This window comes from Pituophis catenifer, unplaced genomic scaffold (genome assembly GCF_029215685.1).
Source record: "Pituophis catenifer annectens isolate HBS135680 unplaced genomic scaffold, rPitCat1.0.hap2 SCAF_18, whole genome shotgun sequence".
Classification (NCBI taxonomy): Eukaryota; Metazoa; Chordata; class Lepidosauria; order Squamata; family Colubridae; genus Pituophis; species Pituophis catenifer.
Window position 1 is genome coordinate 8,749,094 of NW_027256898.1, and position 26,538 is coordinate 8,775,631.

Below are 26,538 nucleotides of genomic sequence, written 5' to 3' on the forward strand. Positions count from 1 at the left end.
AGCCGCAGGTTGCTGACCCCTGATCATAAACTATTCCATCTAGTCCAGAGGTGGGTTTCCACATAATTTGACCACCAGTTCGCTGCGCACGGAAAAAGTGAGCACGCATGCACACTTTGCTCACACATGCTACCTTCCGTGCATGGATTTTGCTCACGCGCACCGCTTGCACGCATGCGCGCAGCTTAGAAAATGTAGCTAAATAGGACAGCATAGCTTGGAAGGAAAAGCTCTCTATTTTTTTCAAACCACTTACAAAAAAGAAAAAAGAATGATTTTGTGATCATAACCACGGTGGAAGAGAAACTTTGCTACAATAGGTATTGACTTATTCTTTGCTGGATCTGCATTTCTTAACTCATAAAAAGCACCAGTGGGGGAAAAAAAAAAACCCAAGAAAACTCTCCATCTGAGCCAAACGTCCTACTTAAAAATCCTCGGAAACTTAACTACTCCATGTGTAATTGCTACCAGGGTGAGCATGTATTTTTAAGAGAGAATTTAAAACATTTGTGTCTTTTATCGCTTCAGTAATAGAGTTGGGGAGTTGGGGAATAACATGGAAAAATAAATCTCGGTAAATAATGAAAAGAAACTCTGGTTCACTCTAAAAATGTACGTTCTGTAGTGAAAAGCCCATTTTTTTGAATCTTGCCTTGCTGTTTCCGTCTTTAAGAGAGGATTCTGTATTCTCCATTTCTGGCAATAACCAGAAAATGACCCTCACCGCTTCTAAGCCTCCTTTTTTCAATCCATTCTCCTATCTTCCTCTAGATGTTCTCCAGGTTGCCAATGTGGTGATGTGAAAGGGGCAAGTTTTCCCCCATTTTAGAGGGAAAACCTGACAGGTGAACCCTAGAACTATAGTGGGTTCCTGGTGCATCTCACCCTACTTTGGAGAGAAGTCCACTTCACTAGGATCTTCAAGATCCTGGAAGTCTTGGAGAAACATCTCCAGTTGACCTCATTCCTAGATTTGATGCTCATGGGAACTTCACTAGGATCTTCAAGATCCAGGAAGTCTTGGAGAAACATCTCCAGTTGACCTCATCCCTAGGTGTGATGCTCATGGGATCTTCACTAGGATCTTCAGGATCCAGGAAGTCTTGGAGAAACTTCTCCAGTTGACCTCATCCTTAGGTGTGATACTCATGGGATCTTCAATAGGATCTTCAGGAAGTCTTAGAGAAACATCTCCAGTTGACCTCATCCCTAGGTGTGATGCTCATGGAATCTTCACTAGGATCTTCAGGATCCAGGAAATCTTGGAGAAACATCTCCAGTTGACCTCATTCCTAGATTTGATGCTTATGGTTGATCAGATGAGTAATGAACCTTCTTCCTTCTCCCACCAGCGCCTCCCACATCCATCTCGGTCATTGCTGCGGACACCCCAGCTCCATTCAGCCGCTACCAAGCCCAGAACTTTACCTTGGTCTGCCTTGTCTCTGGTGGAAAACCTGCTCCCACGGTAAGTTTTGGTAAACATGGAATAAGGAGAAGAATCTCCACCTCTAATCCCCGATACGACACCTCTCTGTCTCCGTTTCAGCTTTAATTACCTCCTTTGTGGCTTACAAGATGTTGAAATAAGGACTGATGGCATGAATCCATCTTCTTGAGACATGTCTCCAGTTTTCGCTGCAGTCCAAGTTCCATAACTTTTTCCGCCGAGCCCTGAAAACATTTCTATTCCAACAAGCTGGTCTGGCCTAACTCTCCCTTTTTAATTGGCTTTTAAACTGTCTTTTAAATTGGGTTTTAAACCTCTTTAGATAAATTTGGATGTTTTTTAATCTTTGAGCCTAAATTACTTAATCTGTTTCTTAATAGTTTTTAACTTCTATATGTATTTGTATTTATTATGGCTGTTCACCGCCCTGAGTCCTTCGGGAGTAGGGCGGGATACAAATATGAAAAATAAATAAATAAAATAATAATAATAAACACAGTGGATTCAGAGCATGTTGAAAGAGCACCCGTGATCCCTACAGAATTTCAGTTTAAAAAAAAAAATCTGATCTCAAGCCAATTGGCTGAGAGGGGCATCCAAATATTTTGGAGAGGGGATGGGGGTTTCAATCAATCAATCAGAATTGAGCTGGAAGGGACTCGGGAGGTCTTCTAGTCCAACCCTATACCAGTGATGGCGAACCTTTTCGGCACCGAGTGGCCAAACTGGAACGTGCGTGCATGTGTGCGCACCGGAGCACCGGAAACCCAAAGCCCAGCTGGCCGGTGCGCGCATGCCTGATTTTTGGGCCATTTTCAGGCTGTTTTTTTGGGCCATTTTTAGGCTGCTTTCAGGCCATTTTCTGGCACTCCAGTGCCTGTAAAGACCAGCTAGCCGGTACTCGTGTGCATGCCGGAAACCAAAACAGCAGCTGGCAACGGCGCACATGCCCACAGAGAGGGCTCTACATGCCACCTGTGGCACGCCTGCCATAGGTTCGCCATCATCGCCCTATAATATGGCACGCGGAGCCATATTAGTGGGCACGCCAGCTCAGCTCTGGGGCGCATGTGCGCGCCGGCCAGCTGATTTTCAGGCCTTCTGGGCCCACCAGAAGTAGGGAAACAGGCTTTTTCTGGAGGGCCTGGGGGGGTGTGGGGAAGGCCCGTTTTTCTTTCTTACCTGGCTCCAGATCCTCTCTGTGTATCTGGGAAGGGCGAAAACAGCCTTTCCCACTCCCTTGGAGGCCCTACGGAGGCTGAAAGGGCCCATTTCCCCACTCCCGGTGGGACAGGAAGTGACGTTTTTTCCTGTCCCCAGCCTCCAGAGACTCCTAGAGAGGCTCCTAGAGACTCCTAGAGAGGTTCTGGAGGCTGGGAACAGCAAAAAAATGTCACTTCCTGTCCCACCGGGAGTTGGGAAATGGGCCCTTTCAGCCTCCGTAGGACCTCCAAGGGAGTGGGAAAGGCTGTTTTCGCCATTCCCAGATACACAAAGGGGATCTGGAACCAGGTAAGAAAGAAAAACGGGCCTACCAGGCCATCATGTGCCAGGAGCGAGGGGGGAGGGGGTTGCACACACATGCGCGTGGGCACGTGCGCGACCCTCCCCCGCCCCCCCCTCTCCTGGCACGCGATGGCAAAAAGGTTAGCCATCACTGCCCTATACCATTTCAGACAAATGGTTGTCTTCTTAAAACTGATAAGGCACCCACAACTTCTGGAGGCAACTTCTGTTCCACTGGTTGATTGTCCCTGGAGAAGTTTCTCCTTCATTCCAGGTTGCTTCTCTCCTTGATTAGTTTCCTTCCATTATTTCTGGTCCTCCCTTCTGGTGCTTTGGAGAATAATTTGACCCCCCTCTTCTTTGGGGCAGCCCCTCAAATACTGGAATACTGCTGTCATGTCACCCCTACTCCTTCTTTTCTCTAGACTTTCCAGGCCCAGTTCCTGCCACCAGTGGTGGGTTTCAAATTTTTTTACTACTAGTTTTGTGGGCGTGGCTTGGTGGGTGTGGCAGGGGAAGGATACTGCAAAATCCCCATTCCCACCCCACTCCAGGGGAAGGATATTGCAAAATCTCCATTCCCTCCCTACTCCAGGGGAAGGATATTGCAAAATCTCCATTCCCTCCCTACTCGGGGGCCAGCCAGAGGTGGTATTTACTGGTTCTCCGAACTACTCAAAATTTCCGCTACCGGTTCTCCAGAACCTGTCAGAACCTGCTGGATTTCACCCCTGGTGTAGGTTTTCCTGCCTAAGCAGGGGGTTGGACTAGAAGACCTCCAAGGTCTCCTCCAACTCTGTTATTCTATTCTATTCTATTCTATTCTATTCTATTCTATTCTATTCTATTCTATTCTATTCTATTCTATTCTATTCTATTCTATTGCATTCCATTCTATTTTCTTCATTCTATTCTATTCTATTCTATTCTATTCTATTCTATTCTATTCTATTCTATTCTATTCTATTCTATTCTATTCTATTCCACAAACAATTGTAAGTCGAGGACATACCTTATTAAAAATGATTTTTTTTTTGGCAACATCCTTTTCTGCATAGCCTCGGAAGCAGATATATTTTATCCTTTCTGGAGTTGTTGGTTTTTTTTCCTCGTGGTTTGGCTTCCTTCCACCCCCCACCACCCTCCCTTTTAAATCATGTTCGTCCCGGTGGATCATTTTTATACAAAGAGATGGGATGTTGTGAAACAGTCGGGAAGCCTTGGCATCTTAAGCATCCCGATCATAATTTCTGCTTATTAATTCAGAAGTCGGAAACATCTACATTTGGAGAAGAAGAAAAAAAAAAAAAAACATTGAAAGAGAGAGAGGAGGAGCAAGGAACAAAGATTTTTTTTTTTTTTTTTTGGCGGCTGCTTCTATCTCTCCACCTGAAAACAAAACAAAATACAAAAACACACCTCACTTATCCACAAACATTCCCGAGGCTGTTTCATTACAGCGTGACATTAGAAGCTTGAAAAGTGTTTCTTTGGGTGGTGGTAGGGGAAACGCAAGGCAATCTTCTCTTCCGAGGAGACGTTCAAAAGGACTTAAACGTTGCGTTGCGTTCCTCGCTGCTCCATCTATGCAAACATGACCCCCTGTGGCGTCCCATAATCTCGTTGGCGGAGACGTCTCTGCCAACGCAAGTGGGTTCCCCCGGCATGGTTGGGTGGATGGGTGGGCGCTGTTGGGTTCCCATGTTAGAGTTACAGGTTGACAGAGTCGGAAGGGACTTTGAAGGTCATCTAGTCCACTCCACCCCCGCCCAAGTAGGAGACCCTACACCGTTTCTGACCAATGGCAGCCCAGTCTCTTCTTGAAAGCTCCCAGGGATGAAGCTCCCACAACTTCTGAAGGCAACTTCTGTTCCATCGGTTGACTGTTCTCACGGTCAGGAAATTCCTCCTTATTTCCAGGTTGAATCTCTCCTTCTTCAGTTTCCATCCATTGTTCCTTGTCCGGCCTTCAGGTGCCTTGGAAAACAGAATAGAATAGAATAACAGAGTTGGAAGGGACCTTGGGAGGTCTTCTAGTCCAACCCCCTGCTCAGGCAGGAAACCCTACACCACTTCAGACAAATGGTTATCCAATCTCTTCTTAAAAACTTCCAGTGTTGGAGCATTCACAGCTTCTGGAGGCAAGTTGTTCCACTGATTAATTTTCTAACGGTCAGGAAATTTCTCCTTAGTTCTAAGTTGCTTCTCTCCTTGATTAGTTTCCACCCATTACTTCTTATCCTGCCTTTGGGTGTTTTGGAGAATAGCTTGACTCCCTCTTCTTTGGGGCAGCCCCTGAGATATTGGAACACTGCTATCATGTCTCCCCTAGTCCTTCTTTTCATTAAACTAGACATACCCAATTCCAGCAACCGTTCTTCATGTTTTAGCCTCCAGTCCCCTAATCCTCTTTCTTGCTCTTCTCTGCACTCTTTCTAGAGTCTCCACATCTTGATCCCCTTACTCTCTGTGGCAGCCCCTCAAATATTGGAAGCCTGCTATCCTGTCTTCCCTGGTCCTTCTCTTCACTAACTAGCCAGGCCCAGTTCCTATAATCACCGTTCATCGTATGTTTTAGTGGAATTTTTAGAGGAACTGGTTTCTTATAAAACTTTTGTCTTGAATTTGAAGCGGCCGTAAATTTTCATCCTGATGGTCCACACTCCACCCAATGTGGTCTTAACTTTTTTTCAGATATTATCAGGTCGAACTTTGGGCCTCGTTTCTGTAAATCGGCTCTCCCCAGTCAGGCATTTCTTGAGGAACAAAAAAAAAAAAGAAATGAAAGAATTTAAAATCTGCTCAGGAACGTATAGGTAGTCCTCAATTTACAAAGGTTCATTTAACGTCCATTCAAAGTTACAACGGAACTGAAAAAAGTGACTTATGACTGTGGGACCGGTCCCAAAAGGTTTGGGGCCACTGTTCTATACCTATTGTGGCCTGTCGGGTGCCGGCCCCTCCAGCAGCCGAATCAGAGGAGGAGGAGGAGGCGTGGGAGTCAGGGCCAGCATCAAGGCAACCTGAGAGCTCCGACAGGGAAGAGGGAATGGAGCTGGGAGAGAGAGGGAGAGAGAGAGGGGGGGGAGGGAGTGAGGGAGGGAGAGGGTGGGAGAGGGAGGCGGAGCCTGGGCCGTCCGTCACCCCTCAGAGAGTCAACAGCCCCCAGGACTGGAGGTGGCTGATGAGGAAGAGGAGGAACAGCTGGGTCCAGTGCCTGACGCACGGATGCGCAGAAGGCAGAGGAGAGGAGAGCAGTGGAAATCAATGGGCCGGTCCTCGGGATGGAAGAGCCACTGCTACTAATGAAGCCACATCCTAGCTCGGGGGATAAAAGGCAGGGGCCGGAGATGAATAGATGTGGCAGACAACTATTCATCTCCCTGCCGGACAGACTTGTTAGCCTGCGAGAGAAACGTTTTGCTGGGGCTGCCGGCCCTCCTAATAAAGGAATCTTTTGAGTTCACGTCAGAGGGTTTGTCGTGTTTAGGGAGTTGGGTCAGAACAATACCTTTCTAGACTGTGCCTAAAATCCTCAACTAGGAAGGGAAGAGTCTTTTTAATCTCTTGATATTTTCCTCCTCCAGGTTTACTTTAAAAGGGACGGAGAATTGATACAGGGTATCGCTCTGACGGAGCCGCCGGTTAACGCCGCCGGGTTGCAGGACAGCCGAGCTGCCCGGAACCTCTTCCATCGGGACTTAGACGACACCAAGATGCAGCGGTCCCTCTCGCTGCTGAACGTGGAAGACCGGGGCGGGAGGCTCTACACCGAGGAACCCTTCCAAGGCCTCACCCCCGACCGGGGACTGTTGCTCAGCCCTACCACCGAGAATATTCCCGAGACTGTGGTGAGCCGGGAGTTCCCGCGGTGGATCCAGAATGCCGATCCCACGTATTTCTTCCACCACACCCACATCCCCATCAGCGACGGCACCGTGGAGGTGCGGGCCATGCTTATGTGGACCCTTAATCCTCAGATAGACAATGACGCGCTCTTTAGTTGTGAGGTCAAGCACGATGCCCTCTCAATGCCCATGCAGTCCGAAGTGACTCTAGGTAAGAGGCCCAGAAGCCGCTTCCTGGGTAGGTGGGTGGGCGGGACATGGGGAAGGTGTCTGCAGAAATAATTGAGGCCCATCTCAAATCTTTTGGACCTCACGGCATGGGTTATCTGCATCTTTTGCATGGGTGTTTGTTGGGTGGCTTTAGGAAGCATTCAAGAAGATCCAGGAGACCATTTTGGAGAGTGAGATATTCTTTTCAAGAGACCTCAGGGGTCCTCTCTCTCTCTACCTCAACCAGGGGTGTCCAACTTTGGAGACTTTAAGACGTGTGGATTTCAACTCCCAGAATTCCCCAGCATGGAGTCTCAACTCTGGGAGTTCAAGTCCAAGGTTGGATACTCCTGATCTAGACCTTTGTGGGCCTCTGGGAGTTCAAGTCCAGAAGTCTTCATGTTGCCAAGGTTGGATACTCCTGATCTAGACCTTTGTGGGCCTCTGGGAATAGATGTCCAGAAGTCTTCATGTTGCCAAGGTTGGATACTCCTGATCTAGACCTTGTGGGCCTCTGGGAGTTGAAGTCCACAAGTCTTCATGTTGCCAAGGTTGGACAGTCCTGATCAATACCTTTGTGGGCCTCTGGGAGTTGAAGTCCACGAGTCTTAAAGCTGCCAAGGTTGGACAGTCCTGATCTAGACCTTTGTGGGCCTCTGGGAGTTGAAGTCCACAAGTCTTAATGTTGCCAAGGTTGGATACTCCTGATCTAGACCTTGTGGGCCTCTGGGAGTTGAAGTCCACAAGTCTTCATGTTGCCAAGGTTGGATACTTCTGATCTAGACCTTTGTGGGCCTCTGGGAGTTGAAGTCCAGAAGTCTTAATGTTGCCAAGGTTGGATACTCCTGATCTAGACCTTGTGGGCCTCTGGGAATAGATGTCCAGAAGTCTTCATGTTGCCAAGGTTGGATACTCCTGATCTAGACCTTTGTGGGCCTCTGGGAGTTGAGGTCCACAAGTCTTAATGTTGCCAAGGTTGGATACTCCTGATCTAGACCTTGTGGGCCTCTGGGAGTTGAAGTCCACAAGTCTTCATGTTGCCAAGGTTGGATACTTCTGATCTAGACCTTTGTGGGCCTCTGGGAGTTGAAGTCCAGAAGTCTTAATGTTGCCAAGGTTGGATACTCCTGATCTAGACCTTGTGGGCCTCTGGGAATAGATGTCCAGAAGTCTTCATGTTGCCAAGGTTGGATACTCCTGATCTAGACCTTTGTGGGCCTCTGGGAGTTGAGGTCCACAAGTCTTCATGTTGCCAAGGTTGGATACTTCTGATCTAGACCTTTGTGGGCCTCTGGGAGTTGAAGTCCAGAAGTCTTAATGTTGCCAAGGTTGGATACTCCTGATCTAGACCTTGTGAGCCTCTGGGAATAGATGTCCAGAAGTCTTCATGTTGCCAAGGTTGGATACTCCTGATCTAGACCTTTGTGGGCCTCTGGGAGTTGAAGTCCACAAGTCTTCATGTTGCCAAGGTTGGACAGTCCTGATCTAGACCTTGATCCAACTACTATCTTGGTCCTCTTTTACTTAGCACCAGCTAGGAAAAGATTACCTCTCATTTTATAGTCCTGAGAAGGGTGTCCTGATCCAGGGAAAGAAACAAATACTCCTACCAGGAATGGAAGCCCCCCAAAAGGGGCTTCTTCCCTCCTCCCTTCTCTCTCCCTTTTTCCTCTCTTCCTGCTCCGGAGAAGATTACAGCTTGCGTTTGAGTTCCGACCTTTGCCTGCTCGCCCTTTCATTAAATTTAATGGGTTCCCTGTGCCATTCACAGGAACAAGAAGATAATTCTGATATCTCTTCCAAACCAAGATCTTTTTTTTTTTAAACAAAAAAAACCCCGCACTCTTCATTCCTATATATTTATTCTCCTCTCCGTTTTGTTCTACCTTCCTGGCTGGCTCATTAATCTAGGACCCCCTTTTTTTAAAAGGCAGCCGTGAAAAGAAGCCGAAGCCGAATTTCTCTCGCCTTTTATTCTTGCTCGTGGTGAGACCCTTCCGAGCTAATGAACCTTGGCAGGCACGAAATCCCGAGCAATAAAAGAAAAGGGAAGGAAGCATTCCTTCCTGTCTGCCATCCATCCAGGAACCAACGGGAGGAGTGAACCTGGACAGGTCTCCCTAATTTGCTATCTCCCTGCCAGCCTCCGAGTCGAGAGAGGCAGCCGGTGGCTTTAGCATCCTTCCTTCCACGTCCTTTTATTTTATTTCCCCCTCCCCCACTGGCAAGCAGCAGCGTTCGAACACGTCACCTTCAAAAGGATTTGAGTGTCAGTTCAGGACACAGAGATTTGATGGAGGGGGGGAGGGGGGGTTTATTCAGAAGTCTGTCTTTGGCTGCCAAGCCTGCCGGTTTGGGAGGGGAGGTGGGAATAGATGGATGGATGGCACCGTTGCTCCCTTTGCAATCCGTTTTGAGTAGTATTTACACCAGGCGTGCCTAAGCTCCACCGTTGATCAGCCTTGCTGTCTTTTCTCGGATTCATCCTCTCGTGCGGGCGCTGGGGGGAAAGCGGGGCGAAATCTCCATCAAAAGAGTCCTTAATCACTTTAGAGAAGCGATTAAACATTATTTTCTTGATCCAGCTCCTATCTTGGCCCTCCTTTCTCTTAGCCCCAGCTAGGAGAAGATTACCTGATGTTCTTTAAGGCGCTAATCCGGGGAAGGGTACCCTGATCAAACGCTTCATTGAGTTGCGGTCTTTATAAGGGCTCCTCTGTCTCTGTCAAACCCGGCATTTACATATTAAAGACAAAATACCTTTTATGTTAATCCCCCAGTGGAAAAACTGCCTTTGGCTGAGGGAGACATTAATCTTAACACATCCAGAATAATAGAGCTTGGTCAAAATGACGGCTGGCGAGGAAGAAAGAAACTCACGACTCGAAAAGATTCTAAATCAACTTGAGTCTTCGTGCCTTGCTAAGGCCTTGGTAAGTTCTAAGCTGCATAAACGGAGGGATAGAATCAAGATCACGTGAAGTGTTAAGACCACTTTATAAGGCCTTGCTAAGGCCACACTTGGAATCCTGCATCCAGTTTTGGTCACCACGATGTAAAAAAGATGTGGAGACTCTAGAAAGAGTGCAGAGAAGAGCAAGAAAGAGGAATAGGAGACTGGAGAATAAACATATAAAGAACAGTTGCTGGAATTGGGTCTGTCTAGTTTAATGAAAAGAAGGACCAGGGGAAACAGGATAGCAGTCTTCCAATATCTCAGGGGCTGCCCCAAAGAAGAGGGAGTCAAGCTATTCTCCAAAGGACCTGAGGACAGGACAAGAAGCAACGGATGGAAACTAATCAAGGAGAGAAGCAACTTAGAACTAAGGAGAAATTCCCTGACAGTGGGGACAATTAATCAGTGGAACAACTTTCCTCCAGAAGTTGTGAATGCTCCAACGCTGGAAGTTTTAAAGAAGAGATTGGATAATGATTTGTCTGAAGTGGTGTAGGGTTTCCTGCCCAAGCAGGGGGTTGGACTAGAAGACCTCCAAGGTCCCTTCCAACTTTGTTATTCTCTTATTCTACTCAAGAATCCCTGCCAATCCCGAAGAGGAATCCATCTCAAACTCCGTTCAGTTGAATGGATTGCCGATGGAGGATTCTGATCATCAGGCAGGATTGGATTTTGTTTTTAAAAGGTCCGTCTGCACTGAAACCAGACAGGGAATCGATCTGAATTCATCTAAAGACATCTTAGACGAGTAGGCCCTTTTAACCAACAAGTAAGCTTGACTCAGTTCGATAATCTTAGAGCAAAACTGCAAACAGTTTGAAGCTCCAAGACGGCTTTGGTCCAGAAGCTGACTGGACCGAAGCTGTCTTGGAGCTTAAAAAACAAAAACAAAACTTCCTGCAAAACACAGATTATTATTTTTTTCCCAGAGTTACAGGATGCTATGCCTTGTGCTAAGAAACTCCCTTTCCCCCTCTGCAAATTCCAGATATTTTTTTTTCTGTGTTCTGTTTTGCTTTATTGAAATTCCTCCTCAATTACTTTCGCCAAGTGGTGAAATCCAAATTTTTTTACTACCGGTTCTGTGGGCGTGGCTTGGTGGGCATACTGCAAAATTCCCATTCCCTCTCGACTCCTGGGGGAAGGATATTGCAAAATCTCCATTCTCTTCCCACTCCAGGGGAAGGATATTGCAAAATCTCCATTCCCACCCCACTCCAGGGGAAGGATATTGCAAAATCTCCATTCCCTCCCCATTCCAGGGGAAGGATACTGCAAAATCCCCATTCCCGCCCCACTCCAGGAGAAGGATATTGCAAAATCTCCATTCCCTCCCGACTCCTGGGGGAAGGATATTGCAAAATCTCCATTCCCTTCCCACTCAAGGGGAAGGATATTGCAAAATCTCCATTCCCTCCCCACTCCAGGGGAAGGATATTGCAAAATCCCCATTCCATCCCCACTCCAGGGGAAGGATACTGCAAAATCCCCATTCCCACCCCACTCCTGGGGGAAGGATTCTGCAAAATCTCCATTCCCACCCCACTCCTGGGTGAAGGATACTGCAAAATCTCCATTCACTCCCCACTCCAGGGGAAGATTACTGCAAAATCTCCATTCCCACCCCATTCCGGGGCCAGCCAGAGGTGGCATTTTCTGGTTCTCTGAACTATTCAAAATTTCTGCTATTTCTGCTTCAGAAGTTCTGCTAACTTCTGAACCTGCTGGATTTCACCCCTGCTTTCACCGTTCCGATGCATTGTTTTCAATGATGGATCTGTTCCTTGGCAAATAAATGCCTCGGGGAATGGGGGAAAAATGTAGAAATACCATCGTTGGCAGCAAAAATACTCCTAACAAGACATTCTGTTCTGTGCTGCTGATAGAAGAAGATCTCAAAAGGATTCAGGTTTTTGCAGTGTAGATACTCTTGGCTTCAAATCGGAGGTGGTATTCAACCGGTTCGGAGCTGTTCACCCGAACCGGTAGTGGAAATCACGGGTGGGCCCGTCCTATTTTGCCATCCTATTTAGGCATGTTTTTGAAGCGGGGCGCATACACGGAAGGCGCGCACCACAGGTGGGTTTCAGCAGGTTCTGACCAGCTCTGGAGAACCGGTAGCGGAAATTTTAAGTAATTTGGAGAACCAGTAAGTACCCGCATTTTTCGGAGTATACTGTAAGACGCACCCTTTCCCCCCCTAAAAGGGGGTGAAAATTTAGATGCGTCTTATACACCAAATGTACGCCTGCCCACCCACTGGCCCCTACCTTTTGGCTTCTGCCTCCCAGCAATTTACCTCCTTGCAAGCAAACAGCAAGAAAAAACAGCTCCTTTCAGCTTCAGCACAGTTTCATTAGCACAAGTTGATTGGATCGGCCTCCCGACTCTCAGCTGATTTGCTCTCAGCTGTTTTGCGCGGGGCTCTGCTGCTTGCTGCAAAGAAGTAAATTGCTGTAGCATATTTTTTTTTCCTTGTGCTAATCAAGCTATGCTGAAAACGAAACTGAAAGTAAAGCAGGCTGTTTGCGGCAACGAGGCAAAATTGGGCAGAGGCAGAGGGAGTTTTCTTTTTCTTTTTTTCCTCACCAAAAAAGGTAGGTGCGTCTTATACTCTGGTGCATCTTATACTCTGAAAAATATGGTACCATCTCTAGCTGGCCCCATCCCCATCTATTCTCTGCCTTCTGAGTCCCAGCTGATCGGGAGGAAATGGGGATTTTGCAGTATCCTTTCCCTGGATTGGGGAGGGAATGGAGATTTTACAGTATCCTTCCCCTGCCACACCCACCAAGCCACTCCCACCAAGCCATGCCTTGCCCAACAAACCACACCCACAGAACCGGTGGTAAACAAATTTGAAACCCACCACTGGCATGTGTGTGTACACGTAGCGAGCGTGTGCGTGCGGGGCGAACCGGTAGTAACATAATGTGAATTATGCTTCAAATGGTCTTCTTCATTGGTCTTCAGGACATAAGAACTCGCTTTTTAATAGAGGGATAGTAGTTCAAAGTCGGTCGGTAAAAATGAAGTGTGGATGTGTTTATTTTCTCAGTAAGCATTCTGGAAACTACAGGCCCGTTTTTCCAGTAGAAAAAGGATGCCAGTTACGTAATCCCAATCCCCTACTCTTTGGGAGGAAGTGGAGAGAATTGGGGTTGAGGGAAACCGGCTGAACCCCTCCCCCCACCACCCCCGCCCAAAAGCAGGCTAGAAGGAAAGCTGCATTCACCGTAATCCTGCCCCGAAGCCTTTGATCAGAGAGATGTTTGCTTGTACAATCAGTATTAATGAACTGTTGGCAACCTCTCGTAAGTTCTACCTTGGTGTGATGGGTACTCAAGGGAGCTGATGTTTCAGCACCGCGGAGAGCTCCAGTGAAGCCTGGTGTTGACTCAGCGACAGTCCTGCAAATTCTTCCTGCAGATAAACATAGTCTCCTCAAGCCACCCATTCTGCCAACTCGTCAGATTCGGTGTGGGTTTTTTTTAGCGCCAAGACCTGAGACCGATCACCACACCATCCTTCAAACGAAGGACCTTCTTGGATAGAGCTCTAGTTCCAGAAACTGCAATTCAGGAGGTGCCAACTTCCTTCTTGGTAGGTGAGCCTCTACAGTCGTGGACAAAATTCTGGAAACCTTTTGGGGGAGAGTGTATTTTTGAGGTTTGATGGCTAATAACACCACATTTTTGAGGGAGTTTCAAGACAATCCTATTCCACTGCTGGAACAGTCGTCCTCTTTGCTTTATCTAGTCCTGCCTTCTGGCAGCTCTTCTCGTACGTGCACTAGGAACAGGCTCCTCTTGTTCCTCTGCCTCTCTACTGTCAGCCTCTGGAGGCTCCGGAGTCCGCACCTCACTCCCCGATGGCCCTGGCCCCATCTCTGCCTCCGACGCAGAGCCCTCATCCGGGCCTTCCCCAGCCTCCAGGACTGGCCCATGTTCTTCCTCAGCCTCATCGCTGTCCGACTCCGCTGCCAGCTCCACAGTCTGCTGGTGAACCACAACAGGGCGGGCGGGGCCAGCCAGTCCTCGAAACTAATGGTTCGGCAAACCAGATATAAAATTAGCATCCGGTTCTCCCGAACTTGTCTGAACCAGCTGAATCCCATCCTTGGCAACAGCAGAGAAAGGAACATGTTACCAGCACCCGGAGCGAAATTTCTAAATTTTGTGGCAAGGTGGGAGATTGTCCCATTCACCTCCGGATTATAGGTCAATTGTCCTAGGATCAGGACAGGTCTCCTTAATCTCTCTGCAAACAATTGGAGAAAAATGGGGTGGGTGGGTGTTTCCTGTCTCCTCCTCCGCCAGCCCTTTTTTGGCCTGCATCTCTGCGGAAGACTTTTTCAGATGTCCCTTTAAATTATATTTAACATCTGTTTTTGCTTTTGATATCTCTTAAGACGGTTCTATCTGGATTTTTTTTTCAAACGACCGGCTGGCTTTTGAGCAGAAAGGACTCTCTAAAATTGCTCTGTTATTTGAGACAAGCATTGCTGAGCTGCTAAAACTGTTGGCAGGCTGGGAACCGTGACCAACTGAAGTGGCATCCTTGCCTTTCAATCCTTGGGCTCCCCCAAGAGCAAGCCCCACGGAGCCTAGGGCTGCCTTCACCCCCCACACACACACCACTTACCATCCAACAGATGCCCTCACCACAACTGGCTAAGATGAGACCAGAGGTGGTAGTTAACTTCGCTACCGGTTCGCACATGTGTGCGTGCGCACATGTGCAGAGTGTCAAAAATGGGTGGGCAGAGCCTCCCCACAGCCGCCGCTACCAGTTTTCCCGAACCGGATAGAACCAGATGAATATCACTACTGGATGTGACCATTTTGACCTCGGTTAGATAATGATGGTTAATCCTTAATAGGTTGCAGGAATTCACCCCAGTGGTGAAATCCAAAATTTTTTTACTACCAGTTCTGTAGGCGTGGCTTAGTAGGCATGGTGTGGTTTGGTGGGCGTGGCTTGGTGGGTGTGGCAGAGGAAGGATGCTGCAAAAGCTCCATTCCTTCCCCCACTCCTGGGATACTGCAAAATTCCCATTCCTTCCCTCACTCCTGGGGGAAGGATATTGCAAAATCTCCATTCCCACACCACTCCAGGGGAAGAATACTGCAAAATCCCCATTCCCACCCCACTCCAGGGGAAGGATACTGCAAAATCCCCATTCCCTCCCCACTCCAGGGGAAGGATACTGCAAAATCCCCATTCCCTCCCCACTCCAGGGGAAAGATATTGCAAAATCTCCATTCCCACTCTGCTCCAGGGGAAGGTTGCAAAATCCCCATTCCTTCCCCACTACTGGAGGAAGGCTATTGCAAAATCTCCATTCCCACCCCACTCTGGGGCCAGCCAGAGGTGGTATTTTTCCAAACTACTCAAAATTTACGCTACCGGTTCTCCAGAACCTGTCAGAACCTGCTGGATTTCACCCCTGGTTCACCCTCTTTGGTTTTGTATATTACAGTTAGTCCTCAACTTATGACTAGTCACTTACCAACCGAAGATACAGCGCCTGCCCGCACACACACCCCAGTGTCATGTAGCCACATTTTGGCACCCAATATTTGCAGCCTCCCATTAATTTTTTGGGATTTTTTGGCTGTCAACCAGCATTTAAAGTTTCCAGCAAAAAATTCCCCGTAACAAATAACCAAATGATTCTGGTGTTTGCTTTATGACTGCCGTGTTTGTTTAACGACTGCCGCAAAATGAGACCCAATCCCCTGCTTCACGACTGCCATGATCGAAATGTGGGCTCAGTCACAGCTAGTCCTCGACGTACAACAGTTTCACTTAGTGACCGTTTGAAGTTATAATGGCACTGAAAAGAGCAATTTAGGACCATGTTTCATACTTACGACCGTTGCAGAGAGCCGCAGTGGCGCAGTGGTTAGAAAGCAGTATTGCAGGCTAATTCTGCTGACTGCCGGCTGCCAGCATGCAGTTCGGCAGTTCGAGTCTCAACAGGCTCAAAGTTGACTCAGCCTTCCGTCCTTCCGAGGTCGGTAAAACGAGGATCCAGATTGTTGGGCGGGGGCAATAGTCTGACTCTGCAAACTGCTTAGAGAGGGCTGTAAAAGCACTGTGAAGCGGTATATAAGTCTAAGGGCTATTGCTACTGCAGCATTCCCACGATGATGTGATTTGCACTCAAATTGGCTTGGCAACTGATCCACACTTATGACGGTCGCAGCGTCCTTCTGACTAGCAAACCAGATTCGCTTAACAACCGTGTGATTCATTTAACAGCAACCGCAGCGGTTCGCTTAACAAACATGGCGAGAAAGGTCGTAAAATGGGGCCCAAACTCATTTATCAAACGTCTCACTTAGCAACCTAGATTTTGGGCTCCACTGCGGTCGTACGTCGAGGACTACCCGTACTGTCACAAGTCAATTCCATGTATCCAGCCTTGTGTACATCCAATAACCAGGTTAAGTATATTGTCTAAACTCGACTAAAGGATGGGAGAGCATTTTGCGGTCAAGTCTATCTTAGATCCTCGGAGAATCCGCAGAGAAAGGAAGACGACAGTCACACAATGTGTTTTAACCTTGTTATGGATGGCTGGAACTGGTCTCACATAACAACCCTCTTCGGTGTGGCGGGTGTAGAAGGCATACACAACCCCTTTCACATTCAGATAAGTCCTTGACTTACAACAGTTCACTTAGTGATCATTCAAAGTTACAACAGCACTAAAAAAAAAGCGCTTTTCACACTTACGACGGTTGCAGCCTCCCCAGGGTCACGTGATCCAAATTCAGACGTTTAGCCACCGGCTCGTATTTATGACTGTCGCACTGTCCCCGGGGTCACCTGGACTCATTTTGTGACCTCCTGACAAGCAAAGTCAGCGGGGGGGAGAAACCAGATTCGCTTAATGACCGCGTGACTAATTTAAAAAAAATTCGAGACTTAAAAAAAGTCTCACTTGGCAGCATAAATGTTGAGCTCCATTGGAGAGCTCGTAAGTCGACGACCAGCCGTATTATTATGTTAAAGGCAGAGTATCTTTGGCAAGTTCAAACGTTGTCAAGCTTCGCAGGGAGGGAGGGGGGAAAATGGGGAGGGGGAGACAGGAGAACACCAACGATTAACCCATTTCTTCTTTCCTGCAGTGGCTCCAAAGGGTCCCAAAATTCTGATGACCCCAACAAGAGCCCGCGTTGGAGACACGGTCCGTATCCTGGTCCAAGGGTTTCAGGTATGTATGACACTCATCCCTCCCCCCCTGCCCCACTCCCCAAACTCCAGCCCTCTGCCCCAGCTCAAAGACTTTCTTGGTTTGTATGAACCTTTTAGGCTGTTCTGACCTAGGCTTCCTGAGTCAGTAAAACACACGAGTAGTCCCAAAAACCTCTTTTATTGCAACAGCTGTGAATTCGGTTCATTCGCAGAGGAGTCCCAAAATAGTTGTAAAGAGTCCTTCGGGATAAGGCTGATCATCACCCACCTTTATCTCCCTTGACACGCTGCCAAAGACATAATTGGCAAAGCCCCACGGAGTTCAGAATCAAACAGAGATGCCGACTGGGAACAGAATTAACAACGTTGCTTTCCTGCAAAGGGCCCACATGCCTTTGGTCCTCTTTTAAGTCTTATGGGAGGGGCCAGTCATCTCCAAGCCTTACTCCTGAGTTGTCCCTTTTGTTTTAGCTGTTCTTGCCTTTTGGCAACTCTGCACATGCGTGCACTGTGAACACGCCCCCCCTGTTCCTCTGCCGCGCTGAGGTCCGACTCAGGAGGCTCCGGAGGCAGCACGTACCTCCCAATGGCCCTTTCTCTGCCTCCGACGCAGAGCCCTCGTCCGAGCCTTCCCCAGACTCCAGGACTGGCCCATGGTCCTCCCCAGCCTCCTCACTGTCTGACTCTGCTGCCAGCTCCGCAGGCTGCTGGCAGACCACAACATACGCGTGCTACAATGCACGTGGAGGCCTCTCTGTGGGCATGTGCGCCGTCGCCAGCTTCTTAACCGGTTTCTGGTGTGCGCATGGTGGCCATCTGATATTCATGCGTGCTGGAGCCTCGGAAACCCGAACACCATGTGTGCATGCACGCACCAGCCACCTGATCTTCCGGTTCCCAACACGCGCAAAGCTCCATCTGGCCAGCATGCATGCGTGCGCCCGGAAACCAGAAAGCCAAGTGGCTGGCACTTGCATGTGCACACAGGCACGTTCCAGTTTGGGCACTCGGCGTCGAAACGGTTTGCCATCACTTGGGTTAGGTATTCGTCTTCTAGGTCACTTCTGTGGATAATTTAAGAGGGGTTTTTTTTCTTCCTTTTGTATTGTTTTAAATGACAAAGACAGACAATTGTGTACCGAAGAAGAGCAGCCAACTGTGAAAGAAACACCCGCATTAATTTCCTTGCTGTGACTAACTGGTCTTGCAAACACAGAGGGGTGTTTGCTTGTGTGTGTGTGTGTGTGTGTCATGGCAGCTAAGAGTCAGATAAATTGATAGTCCTGGAAGGTTGCATTTTTTTCCCCCTCCTGCCAGGTGTGTGACTTGAAAACTTAACACACTGGGAGGCTGCTGGAAAGAGGGAGCGAAGCTCTGCATGCAGCGGTGAAATCCAATTTTTTTTTTTTTACTACCGGTTCGGTGGGCGTGGCTTGGTGGGCGTGGCAAGGGAAGGATACTGCAAAATCTCCATTCCCTCCCCACTCCTGGGGGAAGGATATTGTAAAACCCCCATTCCCACCCCACTCCAGGGGAAGGATACTGCAAAACCCCCATTCCCACCCCACTCCTGGGGGAAGGATACTGCAAAATCCCCATTTCCACCCCACTCCTGGGGGAAGGATATTGTAAAATCCCCATTCCCTCCCCACTCCAGGGGAAGGATACTGCAAAATCCCCATTCCCTCCCCACTCTAGCGGAAGGATACTGCAAAATCCCCATTCCCACCCCACTCTGATCCAGATGATCAGAAGATCATCTTCAACTTAAAATTCTCTGGATTTGCCAAACTACAGCTTCCAGCACAGGCTACTCTGGTTGGGGCTTGACAAGGGATGCAGTCCAGCACATCTGGAGAGCTGAGATGGACCTTTTGAGTCCCACCCACCCATCCAAAAAGAGAGTTATTTTTTGAGCTAATTTCAGAGCTCATTCTAGAACAATTAAGACCTGCCTCCAGAAGTTATGGGTGCTCCATCAGCCTTAAGAAGACTAAATATACCAATCCTCTGTTATTAACACAATAAAGGAATTGGAAGGGACCTTGGAACAGGGGTGAAATCCAGCAGGTTCTGATGAACCTGCAGCGGAAATTTTGAGTAGTTCGGAGAACCGGCAAATACCACCTTTGGCTGGCCCCAGAGTGGGGTGGGAATGGAGATTTTGCAATATTCCTCCCCCAGGAGTGGGGAGGGAATGGGGATTTTGCAGTATCCTTCCCCTGCCATGCCCACCAAGCCACACCACGCCCACCAAGCCACGCCCACAGAACCGGTAGAAAAAAAATTGGATTTCACCACTGCGTCCAACCCACTTCTCAAACCATTGGTCTGAAAAGGTTGTAGGGTTTCCTGCTTCAGCAGGAGGTTGGACTAGAAGACCTCCAAGGTCCCTTCCAGCTCTGTTATTCCTTTGAACCTCTCTCTGTCTCCTCCCGAGAACAATTATCTAACCAGAGTCACCTGAAACACCAACATTTGAGAAGTATGTTCTCACCAAGAGCCTTTCCTGCCGCAGGGCAATTAAATTGCTTTGTGATGAGGTTCTCCAAGGAGCTTTATGGCCATGCTTTGGACTCTTGAAGCCAACCCAGGTCCCTCGTTAAGTTGCTTCTCCCCATCCAGACGATGGTTCCAGGGTTGAGAAGAACCCCAGGAGAACCTTCAAGGCGATAAGTGTACAACCCGTTTTTCCTCCAGTGCTGTTGGTTGATCTGACCTGTTTGGGGTTGTGGGGGTGGGGGGAATCCTTGGTTCCAGAACGAAGTCTTCCCCGAGCCCATGTTCACTTGGACCCGTGTCGGGAGCCGGCTCCTGGACGGCAGCGCCGAACACGACGGAAAAGAGCTGGTGTTGGAACGCGTGCCGGCTGAACTGAACGGCTCGATGTACCGCTGCACGGCGCAGAATCCTTTGGGCTCCACCGATACCCACACCAGGCTGATAGTGTTCGGTAGGGGGGAGCCCCTATTCCTCCATTGACGGCTCATCTCGGATCATCTCTCCCTCCCCCCCACCTTCCGACTCGTTGCTGACATCTCAACCATCCCATCCAACCTTCTTGTGGGTCTCTTGATGTCTTTCCAGCGGCATGCTCCCTGCAAGAGAAGGACACCTCCCCCCCCCTTGGGGTGGTAGGAAGACTGCAAGGTTGACTTTAGGGGGGAGGGGGGGACCCAGCAGAGCCATGCCATCCTTCCTGCTCTCTGTCCGTCCCCCCCCAACTCTCTCCTTCCCCAGCCTCCAACCATCCCTCCCTGCGACTTCCATTCCTCATCCTGGCGCCAGCATCCATTCATACCCATCCGCCATCCATTCCACCTGACCCTCGCATGTATTTTCCCGATGCTCAATGACCGTCTTATTGTTTTCTCCCCACCCCGCCCCCTTTCTGATTAGAAAACCCCAATATTCCAAGAGGAACAGAAGACTCTAACGGTAAGCCGCCTGCTCCCCCCCACCCCTCGTCTAACCCAGCCTCCTTGTAAGCCGCGTTCGCTTCCGTTGCCGCTTCTTGAATGTTTACAGAGATTTTCCTCCTGTCCTGCCCCAGTTTTCTTCCCTAAACCCTATGGAACAGAGGCCACCAACTGGTGTCCGTGGACCACTGGTGATCCGTGAGAAAAGTTTGGTGGTCCGCAGAAAAATTATATGCATTTTTTATATTACGGGTCTGGATGGGTAGGAACAAGCTCAGACTCCACCCCTCCAAGACGGAGTAGCTGTGGTTACTGGCATCTCATGGTCTATCCATCACTCTTGATGGGAGGGGAGTTGCTTACTCCCTCTGAAAGGGCTTCAAGGTGCTGGTACTTACCTATAAAGCCCTACATGGCATGGGCCCAGGGTACTGCAGGACCACCTTCTGCCTGCCTCCCACCGCCCACATAGGACTGCCCTCCTCCGGGTGCCATCGACCAGACAATGTCGGCTGGTGGCACCCAGGATGAGGACGTTCTCTTTGGGCGCACCGACCCTCTGGAATGGGTTACCCGCGGAGCTCCGGATGGCCCCCGACCTCCGCTCTTTCCGCTGTGACCTGAAGACATGGCTTTTCCAACAAATTTGCTGATCGGATGGGTGATTTTTAATGGGGAGATTTTAATTGATTATTTTAGTAGCTATTTTTATTGTTGAAGTGTCACTGGTGGCGAAGAGCTGGAAGGCCTCGTTCCAGTGGGACTGCCTCATGGCCTGGAACTGGCTGACCATCTCAGCCTACTGAGCCTCCAGGCGCCGGTACCTGGCCTTGCACTCCCGCAGGTCTTCCCTCTGCTTGGAAAGCCTATGCTCCTAGTCCTCAGTGAGGTGCTTCTGCTGTGCCTTCTTCTCGGCCAGAGCCAATTTCAACTGAGCTGTTTTGCCAACGCTTTCTCGTGGTGGCCGCTTAGCTCCAACAACTGCTTCCTGTTGGGGTCCTAAGGAGCCCGGGCAGGCAGGCGAGGAGTGGCTAGGAGGAGAGGGGCGAGCGGCATCGAGTTGGCCACACACACCCAGTCACATGACCACCTAACCACGCCCACCCACCCGGTCCTTAGGCTGATCATATTAGTGGTCCGCGGGATTTAAAATTATGAATTTAGTGGTCCCTGAGGTCCGAAAGGTTGGTGACCCCTGCTCTAGAATCCGTGCTCGGGGTCCGTGTCTCGTTCTTGTGGGCTTCTGCATGTGATTTGACTTCCCTTGCGGCTGAATCTCTCTCCCTGCCCTTGCCATGCATGGCCGCCGTTTCTGCTTTCTACCCGTTGCATGCTTCAGAACAATGCCTGCCAAACTGAGCAATCCGCAGCTTTTGCAGTTAGCGGGGAAGGGATTACAATTTTGAACCCAGAGGCACCTTCTAAATCTCTCTTTCTTTTTTTTTTTTTTTTCCTTTCTTCTCCATCCTGCGCAGGTTCGCCGAGTCGCCAGTGTGGCTTCAGATTATTTCTGGCTATCTTCTTTACAGTCACTTTGGAACTGACGTGAAAGGAAGGGGGTGAATTTTAGCAATCCGGGTTCTCCTTTCCCTGCACACCCCCCCCCCCCCAAAAAAAACAGCTCTGCCAAGCCTCCATGTCTCCGTGGATCGACTTTTTTCTATTCTTTTTCTTTCTACCTTCTTTTCCTTTTCTTTTCTAAATTATTTACAGTCTTGTTATCAGCCTCTTGCTCTCCGTGTCTCCGGCTTTTGTCATCCCGTTTAATTAAAAACAAACAATACAGAAAAACCTACCGACGGTAACTGTATCTTATGTGCGACGGAAATAATTTTCTTTATGCATTGTAAGGGGTGGAGTGGTGCGGCGGCCTACAGGTGGAGCTTTCGCCTCACAACCGGGAGGCTGTGAGTTCGATCCTAGGTAAAGGCAGAAATTTCTCTCTCTCTCTCTGGTCACCATGAGAATACATCTGCTGAACAAAACTCCGCACTGGTGACAGGAAGGGCATCCGGCCAGTAAAACACCCTGCTAGCTCCATTCAGTTGGCCAGACTCCACTCCGCAAGGGATTATGGGGTCGTTAAAAGAAGATGATGATTGTGAGGGGTCAGGTGGGGGGGGGGGGAGCATTAAAAAGACACAAAAAACTTCGCTGGCCAAGAATATTTGAGTACATGGAATAATAGTGGAATCGGCGAACGCATTTTCCAAGCTTTAAGGTACTACGTTGAATTGTGTCGTCAGCCTGGCACAATTCAACGTAGGGCCGTACAGCCAATTTTTCGCACACAATGATGTTTGTGTAATGACACCGTCGCGGCCTGTTGCAAATCTACCCCCAGTCGTTGCAACAATGGGATGGAACACACTTCTTTAAAAATTGCACATTTGACCTCCCCAGGAAAGGATCTGCTACGTAAGATTAAGGGACATGGGTGGCTCAGTGGCTAAGACGCTGAGCTTGTCGATCGAAAGGTCAGCAGTTCAGCGGTTCGAATCCCTAGTGCCGCGTAACGGAGTGAGCTCCCGTGACTTGTCCCAGCTTCTGCTAACCTAGCAGTTCGAAAGCACATAAAAAATGCAAATAGAAAAATAGAGACCACATTTGGTGGGAAGGCAACAGCGTTCTGCGTGCCTTTGGCGTTGAGTCACGCCGGCCACATGACCACGGAGACGTCTTCGGACAGCGCTGGCTCTTCGGCTTTGAAACGGAGAGGAGCACTGCCCCCTAGAGTCGGGAACGACTAGCACATATGTGCGAGGGGAACCTTTACCTTTACCTTACCTAAGATGATGCTCAAAAGCTGAGCCCCCAGAAGGAAAGAAATCGAAGGATCTCTGGGGCTGGAAAGAAGAGTGGGGAAAGGTTGTAGGATCTGGGGGTGGGGAGAGGCGAGGGTTCCCGTCGCCTCTCTCTGTGGTTCTTCCGAGGAATCCGTTATGCAGCAGCCTCCGTTTGAGAAATATTTGCCTAATAAATTCTGCACAGCCACGCAAACAATGTGGGGTTTTGTAACAGGGGAGGGGGGGCGAGGCTGCTCATGGCGGGATTAATCTCCTTCCGTCTCGACTCCGTGCAGAAATGTCTTTTTTTTTAATTGCACGCGTTCCTCAAAAACTCTGGGCCTGCATCATTATTATTTTTTCTCGGCGGCTGGTGGGATCCTACCAGGCGTTCCTTAGCAGTTGCTAAGACAAAATATTAACTCGGAAATCTGCCCGGGATGTGGTCTTTGCAGGAGTAAGGGGGGAGAGCCCCGAGAAATCAAAGGTCACTGATTCACCCCCTGCCACCTTTTTTAATAAGCAAACAAACACCGTGATTAGATTCCCGCTTCGTTCATTAATTCCAGTGCAGGCATGGGAGTGGGGGGGTGGGGGGGTGGGGTCTCCGTTCCAATCCTTAGCATGTTTGCAGAGGGAGAAGGGCTGGCAAATGGCTTCTACTAGGACTCTGGCTTTGTTCTCTTTCAATTTTGGGGAAGGAGGGGATGATTTGAACCCAGCGCCCAACTGGGAGACGTGCGAGCCCAGAGAACCTGGGAAGATCTGTTTTTTTTGCAGAGTGAGTGAGGAGAGAAAACAGGTTTTTTTTTTATTTATTTATATGCCGCCCTTCTCCGGAGACTCAGGGCGGCTTACAGTGCGTTAAGCAATAGCCTTCATACTTTTGTATATTTTATACAAAGTCAGCTTATTGCCCCCACAAACTGGGTCCTCATTTCACCTACCTTAGAAAGGATGGAAGGCTGAGTCGACCTTGAGCCTGGTGAGAATTGAACTTGCAGTAATTGCAGGCAGCTGGATGTTAAATGCTGCCTTAGTAGGAGGCATTAGCCTCCTACGCCACTCAGGCTCAGTTATTATTATTATTATCATTATTTATTTATTTATTTATTTTATTATTCATATTTCTATGCCGCCCACTCTCCGAGGACTCTGAGTGGCTTACACCAAAGACAGCATACTAAATAGCATATTGCCCCCTAACAATCTGGGTCCTCATTTTACCCACCTCGGAAGGATGGAAGGCTGAGTCAACCTTGAGCCGGTGAGATTTGATCCGCTGATCCGCTGAACTAGCAGTCAGCTGAAGTAGCTGCAGTACTGCACTCTAACCACTGCGCCACCTCGGCTCTTAACGAGGTAGCAAGAACCCAGAGGCAGTTTGTGGGGGCTACAGCGAAGACAAGGGTCCAGTTAGGTAATTTCCAGCTCCAAACTAGCCTCTCCTTCGATGCCCCAGAGGCCTCCTGCTTCCACCTCTGTTTATTCTGCTCCCTAAACCATCTGCATCCAGCTTCAGCTTTCCCTCCCATTGAGGAAGGAAGGAAGCCCGTTCGGACTCATCGAGAGGCACAACGGGCAGCCTCGTGGCCCTCACTTTACACCTCATGAGGGTCTTCTATTCACCACCCTGAGAAGCTCCTGCTCTCTCTTTTTTTTAATCTGTGAGCAACGCCCTAGTAGGCATTGTATTGAGCGGGAGGGAAGGTGCCTGTCGCTTCTCTGCATGAGTTGCTGCTCGGAGTTTGCTTTCTTCTCATTCGAAGTCAGGAGGCGCTTCCGAGCGGAGGAAAAATCCACGACGTTTGACCATCAGTCTTCCGCGGCCTTAGACGGGAGTCTCCGAACTTGGTCACTTTCAGATCTGTGGAGACTTCAACTCCCAGAATTCCTCAGCCAACCGACCATGTTGGCTGGGGAATTCTGGGAGTTGAAGTCCACAAGTCTTATTGTTGCCAGGTTTGGAGACACCCCCCCCCCCCGGTCTTGGCGAGCCTTTTAAAATGTCCATTTTTTTTTAACCTTGAGGAAAGGTGATTCTCCTTTATGGGCCAGGTGCTTTCCTCATCGACAGCATCACAAAGGGGAAATATTGGCTGTCCCCTGGGCCCCCATTTCAGAGGGGGGAATAACAAGCCCCTCCCCTCCCCCCAACACCTTCACCCAGGCAAACTTCACAACTGAGCAGATTGAGTCCAAGTCTGAGGCCCGCAGGTGTAAAAAATTACCACAGAATGGCTGCTAAACTGTCTCACCTGGCTAGGAAAAAAAGGCAGTTAAAACAGTCATTTAAATATATCTTTGAAGGACTTAAAAAAGGATAAAATGGCCACCAGTAGCCTTCCCTGGAGCTGAAGAACGGTGACCTGCTGATAGATGCCAGCTTTGCCCGAATTTGCGACGCCAGGAAAGAGAGGAAGGCCCCCTTCAAGAGGCAGGTAAATTCTTAGAACGTGGCAAGCAAACACTGGAGAATTCACAGAAGGAGGTGGGGAGATTAAACTTAAATTCAGATGTAGTCAACTCTAAGCGCAGCCCAGGAAAAGACAGATTAACAGAGTGGGAAGGGACCTTATAGGTCATCTAGTCCAACCCCACTCACTCAAACAACAGCATTTCTGACAAATGGCAGTCCAATCTTTTCTTGAAAGCCTCCAGTGATGAAGCTCCCACAACCTCCGAAGGCAACTTCTGTTCCATGGGTTAATTGGTCTCCCTGTCAGAAAGTTCCTCCATATTTCCAGGTTGAATCTCTCTCCTTGTTCAGTTTCCATCCATTATTCCTTGTCCGGCCTTCAGGTGCTTTGGAAAACAGCTTGACCCCCTTCCTCCTCTCTGGGGCAGCCCCTCAAATATTGGAAGCCTGCTATCCTGTCTCCCCTGGTCCTTCTCTTCACTAGACCAGCCATGCCCAGTTCCTGCAACCGTTCATTGTATGTTTTAGCCTCCAGTCCCCTCATCATCCTGGTTGCTCTTCTCTGCACTCTTTCTAGACTCTCAACATCTTTTTTATAGTGTGGTGACCAAAACTGGATGCAGTACTCTAGGTGTGGTCTTACTAAGGCTATATAGAGTGGTATTAGTACCTCCCTTGATCTTTATTGTATCCCGCTGTTAATGCAATTTAGGATTGCATTGGCTTTTTTGGCTG

The 26,538-nt window shown here is 48.9% G+C and overlaps 1 protein-coding gene across 1 annotated transcript in view; it reads left to right on the forward strand.

The window, feature by feature from the left end:
- The window catches only part of IGSF21 (immunoglobin superfamily member 21), a 245,122-nt gene extending 224,322 nt beyond the window's left edge, over positions 1–20,800 (forward strand). The window contains 6 exon segments of the mRNA XM_070956298.1: positions 1,356–1,471; positions 6,547–7,018; positions 17,113–17,198; positions 19,940–20,132; positions 20,579–20,617; positions 20,733–20,800. Of these exon segments, the coding sequence (XP_070812399.1) occupies positions 1,356–1,471; positions 6,547–7,018; positions 17,113–17,198; positions 19,940–20,132; positions 20,579–20,617; positions 20,733–20,800 (974 nt within the window).
- The last annotated feature ends 5,738 nt before the right edge of the window (positions 20,801–26,538 follow it).